Genomic DNA, 8,897 nt, shown 5'->3' on the forward strand with positions numbered 1-8,897 from the left:
ATATTAGAGCAACATTAAGCAGTTTTATGAAGCTTGGATTTTAGGCACAATTTCCACCTTTTCTGTATCAATTTATGGCGAAAATCTGAGATCCACCAACAATTCGGTGTTTTTTATGTTATATTGCGAAGAAGCTCTCAGGCATTGATATTTATTCTCAGCTTGTCTTGTTTATTTATTCTTTTCATTAATTACCAGTGGCATCATGCGCTGGCCTGATTTACACTCTGACATCTAAAGGTAGGTAGACAGGAAAGAAGGAAGACAAAAGAGCAAATAGAGGACAATGTTGTCTGATATCAGACTGCTTTTGTGTCTTTTGTTTGAGGAAGTAACCTGTTTAACCGGAATAAAAAACAAGCAGATTGATCATAATTTTGCTAGTAACTAATCTCTCCAGAGTTTTATTTTTGTTGTCTTTATTTTTATTTGCTTAATTAGTAGTTGATATGAGATTTATTTAATCCTTTAAAAATTACTGATTGCAGTTCTAAATAATGACAAAAGCAAATACAACAAAAAAAGGGAATCGTGGATGAAGATGTGTAGATATGATGATGACAGTTTTAGGAGAGCAAGCCATTTAAAAGATAATCGTCCACAACAATAATTCTTTACACTGCAATTTTGTCAAGTTTGTCAAATTTTTTATTGTTTTAATATTTTTCTGCAGTTCAAATCTCTCAGTGACACTCCTTACAAGAAGCATGGGAACACACTATCTTTTACAAATGACCATGAAAAGGGTCAACAAATGCAACTCTCCTTCCCTTCTTGAACTCCTGAATGGTCATCCTGGCCCTGTTTTTACAGCTTCACAAAGCGATAATCCAAAAACAGCTTCCATCAATCCCACTGGTGGGTTAAAGAGAAGGGGAACCACACCACCCATGGCAAATTCATCATGGACTATGGCCATCAGTTGTGAGTAAGATTGTTCTCTTCTAGTGCTCAAAATGGCTGCGCTGCAGCACAAGGCAGTTTATGGACAACTGCCTGCTGCCATTCCCTTTAAAAAAAAAGAGAGAGAAATACGTGAAATACACAATTCTTCATTTTGACCTGAGGCCTTTTTCGTGGTCAAATTGATGCACTCTTGTCCCAAGTGATGGTTTCTATAGTGACTTTGAGCAAAATGGAAGTTAAATCAGATAAGAGCCCAGGCGATTCAGACAGTTTAGGTAAATGAAAAAGAATCTGGTCACTAATGACAGTGTATCCATGTTTCATTGAGGGGCTACCTGTCTCCTAGCAACAGTTGCGTTGTCGGCATAGAAAACCTGGACACACTGGTAGCTTTATGCACCAGGGCATAATTACAGGGGTAAAGATTATGTCAAGGGTTATCTTTAATTCAGTGTGTGAAAGAGAGCATGTGTGTGCTTGCCGATCTGTGTGGCTGTATACACAAATCCTGCATAAGCTACACAGCAAAAACTGTAGTGTTGAATCAACTCCCACAGAGTTGATTTTAACATTTTTTCAGGGTTTATATAGCTCCACACTCTACAGAGTTGAATTAACATTTTCAAAATAGTTAATTATTTAACACTTTGTCAGAGTTCCTTCTTTAACTCTTAAAACTGGGTTAAATTAACACTGAGCAAATTATTATTAACACCATGTCTGAGTTAATTTTTAACTCTTAAAACCGGGTTAAATTAACACTGAGCAAATTATTATTAACACCATGTCTGAGTTAATTTTTAACTCACCAAACTGGGTTAAATTAACACTACACAGATTGAAAAATAACACTACTTTAACTCTTTAATCTTTTATTAAGGTAGTTTTAATCCCTAAAAGAACTATTTATGTAATAGATTAACATAACTTTTTAACGACAACAAGTACAATCATGAGAATAATTTCAAGAAAACTGTACATTGTCCAAAAACATTTATTATCATGCTTCTTTTTCCCAGAAAGTGAATCAAAACATAATAAATGAAGATATAATGTACAAACTTTCATCTGCAGCACTGTATGAGTTTTGAATATCAAATGGTCTGTGACATTTGAGTTCAGTTATTTTTATGACACACCGTTCTTCAGTTTGTACTACTTTGAATGCATGGTGATGTTCATCAAAGTTTTCGGTAAAGAGTTTGTGTGTCAACAAAAAAATGTCATTTTCAACCATAAGTGTATCAATTATTTGACAAAAGACTGGCATGTCTTCCTCCATTGTACTGCAAACAACGAGTCCAGCTTTGTACTCTACACCATCAATTTTAACCCAACTTGTTGAGAAAACATCTTTTGATAATAGCATTTCACTATTGACCACACTTTCACCTCTTAAAGAAAATGATTTAATTGGCCCAAACTCCTTCTGTTTAAGAGAAAAGGTTTCCCAGTGATAAGCAATGGCCATCTGATGCCGTTTAGCAAGCGATTTGGTGAGGTTTTTGAAATTTTTGAAATAATCTTTGAACAACTTGTGCTTAGCTTCAAACCTCATACTCCACATATACAGTAAAGGGCCAATTTTTCGAATACAGGATGGGTAATGAATCATAAAATGATGCTTAGGAATCAAGTTTCTGTGTGGATACGTGTGCTTAAATAGTTTGTGGTGGTCAATAATCAAATTCTTCAAATATATAGTCATTCCCAGAGTGAGACAAGGTGAAAAAACAATGTTCATTATTTGAAGTAACAACAATAACAAATTCCAGTGTCTGTTCCCTGCAGGAATAATGTCACCAAACAAAAGTGGGATGTTTTTCACAAGACAGAATGTCTGGATAGAGTTCAAACCAATGCTATTGCCAGCACTGTCCAATATGATTTTAGTGGGCCGGTTTTTTCTTTCTAAAAATCCATAGTCAAAACCATAAATCCTAGAAAGCAAGTTCTGTTCTGATATGAAGTGTTGCGTAAGATACTCAAAAAGCAATTTGACCTCATACTGAGCCACACCTTCAAGAAGGTCATGCATTATATCAAATGAGTAGTTATTGCAAATATGGTAATACTGCAATGAATTGAGTGCAGAATTTCTTTTCAACCCATACAGTGACTTCAATTTAGGATCTTCCCGAAGAGACTGGCAATGTATGTCAAACAAATCTTTCCCACGAAGAATAATTTTAGGATCATCCTCACTGTACACCATTTGACAATCATTCTTCTCAATCAAACAAAGGCGACAGAAATGACGGCTACTGAACGACTCATTAAAACCAAGAATTGAGTGCATCCCTAGGTTATCTCCAGTGATCTGTGATATTGTGCCATATACCTGCTCATCAGAAAATGGAAGACTTAGCCCTTGGCTTTCCAGTTTTTTGACATCATTTATCAGTGGTTCCAGTATAACATCAAAACCATACTTTTGCAGATCTGGTGTGTGGAAAAGTGACACTAAATGAATGTTCATCAAAATGGAATTAAATTTTGGGGGCAAGTTTCTTATAACAAAATAAATACAGCCAATTTTGTGAATTCCGCGTTTAGAGCCAAGAGGATTGGCTGTTTCAAAGTCATCATAGTATAGCTGAATTTGTAATGCATGCCTTTTGGCTGAAAACAAAGGGTGAGTTTCAAAGTAACTTCCATCACAAAAGTCATGATAAGCATCAGGCTCTGAGCTACACTCTCTCTGCAGGAAAACACAAATCTCTGGATTTCTAAACATGAACTTCAAAGACTCCAAAATAGGTACATATATAAAAGTATCCTTCACAGGTACTTGATCATAAGTACCAAACTTCTGATTTCGCCTGATGTCATACCTCACTCCAAGTGTTATTTCTCTAGGTTCTACAACTCCCCATTTTAGATTGAAGTATTTATTTCGTTTCCATTCTGTGTTCAGATTGGTGAAAGGGTTTTCAAAATTTTCAAAACATTCATTTATTAAAGATATGCTGGAGTCCTTTGTGGGTAACGCAGAAAGAATGGCCTGCTTTGCTTCTGAGCGAAGCTCACTTGTTAATTCCTCCAAATCGCCTACAAGTGAGGATACTAAACTGTTAGAAAGGCCACTACCCTGCAGTTTGGCCACAATGGATGCACAGATTTCTTTGGATGAATCCCTTGTAAGTACTGAATCAATGCTCACTGGAACACTGGAAGAACTAGACTCTGGAAGAACACTGGGAGAACTGTGAGGAAGATAAGAGGAATTAAACTGGTCCTCCAAAGCAGGTGAAACTGTGTCATTAGAAAAAGAAGCAATGGCTGAAGTTCGATCATTGTGGTCAACATTGCTGTGAAAACTGAGGTGCTTCCTAAAGCCTGCATAAGTTTGGAACTGAAGCCTGCAGCCTGGCTGCCAACAACATAACTTAAACTTAGGTCCAGGATAATAACCATGTTCACCTCTTAAATGTGAAATCAGCTGCTGACTGCTGAGATAAGCTCTCTTACACAAAAAACATGTCAGCATTTTAATGATTTTTACTTAGGTTGTGAGAAGAATTTCCTGGTTAAGGATTTTGGCTCTCAAGTCACGCACTCTTGGGGACTCCTTCATTTTCCCCATATCAATATTGTATACTGTTGTCTGCAGAAATGTGTAGAAATTCACAAGTGCAGCATCATAAGACACATTGAACACAAAATGAGCTTTAAAAAGCTCATCAAATGCCCCAAGGGAGCGGCTGGCCTGGCAGGGGATGAGACGCTTGTCTATGGCAACATAGAAGCTGTCGACCTTCCTCTTCTGGCGCCCAACAGCCAGGAGGTATGGCTGCTGACTCTGCTGATTCTGGAGATGCTCTTCCAAACTGCAGCAAGACTGGAGTTGAGACAAAGATACTGAGCATTAGACACAGGAGCAAGTCAGAGATAATAGCATCACAGAAATGAGTATGTAAACCTCCTTTGTAAGCTCAACTGTAATTTGTTTCATTCACCTCTTAACCAGTGACATGACAACTTATGACAAAAACTATAAATATTAAATTACCTTATGAAAGACTACAAGTCTCTCAACAGCATCAGAGGCGCTGATTTTTTGATACTTTGGTCCTCCTGGGGGTGGCGGAAGTAGATGTAACAGTAACAACAGGGAGGCCATGTCTTGGTCAAAGGCTGCGGCCAAAGAGTCACAAGAATCAATTGACAGCAAATCTTTCAAATGCAATTTTTAAGGAGAACTAGAAACACTTCCTAAGAAAGTTGAAATGTGCTGTCATAAACATTAAACTAACAGCTAAAGAAAACTGATGAAGCAAAGCTAACAGGTGAATGAATTGGTATTTATTAATAGAATCCTGATGCTATTGAACTTTAACTGCTTATAGCAAATCATATTTAACAAACTCACTTGCTGCCTCATCAAGATCACTTCCTGGTGGACTCTCTGCTGACTGCACCAATTGACGCAACTCTACTGTTGAGGTGAGCTGCTTGGCCTCTTTGATGATTTGATACCTAAAGATTGGATCCCATTTCTGAAGCAGCCTGGTAGATATCTCATCATCAAACAGGAGAGTGAAGTCTTGATTCACCTTTAAGAAAGAAAATCTACTACTGCCACATTCATCTTGAAATTTAAAGTGATATTAAAAATTCCACTGAATATTCTCACCAATCCTCTTGTATCCAAGAATCTTGGGAAGATAGACAGGATATCAAGACTTTTGTCAGGATCATTGATGACCTTCTGACGATGCTGAAAGGTCTCTCTCATCTTCTGGAAAATCAAGGAAGTGTCGGATGTATGTTTCAGCAAAGAGATGGCCTCCTGGCAAGCATCTCCATCAAGCTGCATGTCGACATTAATGGGCCTTTGGTAATTTGGGCCCCCTGAAGAAAAACACACAAACATAAAAGCATAGGTGCTGATCAGATAGGTAAATGAAAACAAAATAGTATCTAATGTAAATGAGCACATTATCTAGTTTGTGGACACTTAATTTCTTACCTCCTTGAGTAAAGCCAGTGGAGCTACTTGGTGGTGCAGATCCTCTTCTAGTCTTTCTCTGTATCGTTTTCAAACGCCAAGAAATGTATCCAGTGCTGCTTGCAGCATCATAGAAGTGTTCCTAAAATGTAAATACATTCAAAAATAATGTGTTGTCAATCTGAAAATTTGTAGAACTTAAATGTCAACGCACACAAATCCCAATGATGCACATCATGAAAATTATGTAAACAAAGTGCAATAGTAGTGACTATACATAGCCTTTCTTGGAGTATGGGTCTTTCAGGGATGGGAACAATGTCACTACCCCTAGCGCGTACTGTTCTCTAACAGCTTTGGTGGGGAGGTGCCTGAAAAACGATTTTAAATTAACATGCTTAAGTAATGGCAAAATAGTAACTTGTATTTAAAAAAAAATAAAATGCACAAATAGAACACACATACCCATGGCAATCAATCATGTGAGCCACTATTATATTGACCATTTTTCTTCTGGTAGAATCTGTTAGAGTTTGTGTTGTGTGATATTCCTGGAGAACCTCTTCACCACCTGAATTGGTTCCAAGTACACCTTCAATTAACTTGAGAAAAAAAAAGATGCAAAAAGTGAGGAATAGCTTTTCTACATATTAAGAATAATGAAGTAGAAAAAATACTATGAGAACTGTTTTAAATATTTTTATTACTTTTTCAACAACATTCAAAGGTAGTTTCCCATAATATGCTGTTGTAATAGAAACCCTTTTCCCCCACCCTCACCTCCCGCTCTGCTCTCTTCCGACCAAAGAAAAAAAAAAAAAAAAAAAAACAACAAGCTCAAATGAAATATATATACAATTGTACCATATGTGGCATTTATACATAATTCAAGAGAAAAAGAAAAAAAAAGGGAAAGAAGAAAATATAATCAATAGGAACAAACAAAAATAGCATGCACAATGCTAACAATTTCCTCCTACTCCACTCTCCTACATAAGTTGTTCTATATTTACTACTTTTAAAAAATGTTTAAATGGCTTCCAAATTTCATCAAAATATATTAACTTATTTTTCAGAAAGTACGTAATCCTTTCCATTTCCATACACTGTGTCAAGGAGTTTATCCAAGCGCCAATAGCAGGAGGAACTGATGTTTTCCAATTTATTGCAATCATACGTTTTGCCTGTAATGTACAGTAATCCATAAACTTAATTTGATAGGTTGTTAATTTAATATTTTTAGGATACACTTGTAGTAGCATCATTTCTACATCCAAAGTGATCTTTTTATTTAAAATTTGGTTTATTTTGTTCATCACCTCCTGCCAAAAGGCACAAACAATTCTACATTCCCATATACAATGAAGAAATGTTCCACGGGCTTCTCCACATTTAAAACATGTATCTGGTATTCTATTATTATATTTATTCAGTTTCACCGGTGTTACATATGTTTGCATAATCCAATTGTATTGTAATAATTTTAAATTACTATTAATCGATTGTTTTTGTGCTTTTAAGCAAATTAACTTCCATGTCTCCTCAGAAATATTGATATTTAGGTCCTTTCTCCAAGCTTCCAACTTAGAAACTGATGTTTCTGAAGAGGCAGAAACAATCCAATTATAAAATGTTGAAATTAAGCCTTTATTACCACCTTTTTTCACCATAAACTCCTCTAGCTTACTTAATTGGGGAAAATTAAGGGATTTATTTTGCATAGATGAAATAAAACTTCTAATTTGTAAATACTTAAAAAAGTGTTTTTGGGGGATTTGAAATTTTGAGACTAAATCCTCAAATGAGACCATTACTCCATCACAAAACAGATCACCCACTTTCTCAACACCTTTTACTGCCCAATCCTGAAACCCTGCATCCAACTTTCCTGGTACAAATAAGGCATTTCCCCAGATGGGGCTAAACTGAGAAAGATTGTTCTTAATATTCATCATTTCTTTTATTGTAAACCAGACTTCAATCATGTTTTGAACTATAGGATTATTTGTTTCTTTCTTTAACTGTTTGGATTTCGCAGAATATAAGTACAAATTTAATGGCATTTTAAGAGCATTTGCTTCCATCCCCACCCATGACGGGGTATTTTGGGATGAAAAATAAAATCTTATTGTCCTTAATTGAATAGCCAAATAGTACCAGTAAAAGTTGGGGCATTTCAACCCCCCTGTATCAAAGGGAAGATACAACAAAGACAATACTATGAGAACTGAGTTTTGTCACAACCTTTTTAGCAGATGCTGCATCAACAGTACCCTCAACTCTTGTTTTTCTTCCTGGGACCCTCATCTAGAAGTATAGTTGATGTACTTGCATTTGAGCTGAAGCTTGAGTCAGAACAATCAGATGCAGAAGACAAGGAGTAATCAGAAAATTCTAAAAGGAAAAAACAACATTATTCTGTAAGGTGTAGAAAAACAAATCTGGCTGCAGATTTTTAACTAACAAGGCAACATCACACTGCAGACCTGACTCGTTTAAATTAACTGATCTCAATGTTCAAACAGCTGATTGGTCAAATTGTGTGCTCCTGATTATTTGGAACAACCAGCAGCCACACAGCCCTTCCCCATGTCTGGTGTTGAGCTTGCCCCTTTAAATTTCTCACCATCACTTGAGAAAACTGTTAGGACCACAGTGCCTTGGCTGATAAGATCACTGAAAATCACTTCATCAACTTCTGTCCCTGTTGCATCTTTGTACACTACTTTTGCATCAGGTGGCAGGCAAAATCTCTCGATGACTGGAAAAGATAAGATATATCTGAGTGCACCTTTTAAGTAAACTGTTCTTGCCTCACATTCACTAAAGTGATACACCACTGTATGATTCAAGAGACTTGGCGAAACGCCCTACAAAAAATTCTGTCCCCCCAACTAAAATTAGGTAAGATATAAACAAACCTTTTTCATGAAACTGCATAAACTCAAAACGCCCATCAACCTCTTCCAACTTCACATACTTCTGCTGTTGGCAGTATCGAACCTGGACCAGCATTTTACTGGGATAAAATAATAACAAA

The 8,897-nt window shown here is 36.4% G+C and overlaps 1 protein-coding gene across 1 annotated transcript; it reads right to left on the minus strand.

Annotated features, from left to right (window-relative positions):
- Positions 1-1,884: 1,884 nt before the first annotated feature.
- LOC146683371 (uncharacterized) lies at positions 1,885-6,459 on the minus strand. Its single transcript, XM_085446022.1, has 7 exons — positions 6,323-6,459; positions 6,135-6,228; positions 5,879-5,999; positions 5,543-5,760; positions 5,279-5,462; positions 4,919-5,043; positions 1,885-4,747 (listed from the first exon to the last, which is right to left on the minus strand). Exons 1-7 carry the CDS (start codon positions 6,361-6,363, stop codon positions 4,412-4,414), a joined length of 1,119 nt encoding a protein of 372 aa, XP_085302148.1. The 5' UTR covers positions 6,364-6,459; the 3' UTR covers positions 1,885-4,411.
- Between the last annotated feature and the right edge of the window lie 2,438 nt (positions 6,460-8,897).

This window comes from Copadichromis virginalis, linkage group LG22 (assembly GCF_057382275.1).
Source record: "Copadichromis virginalis isolate Kocher_CV1m ecotype Utaka linkage group LG22, C_Virginalis_male_GT1.1, whole genome shotgun sequence".
NCBI lineage: Eukaryota > Metazoa > Chordata > Actinopteri > Cichliformes > Cichlidae > Copadichromis > Copadichromis virginalis.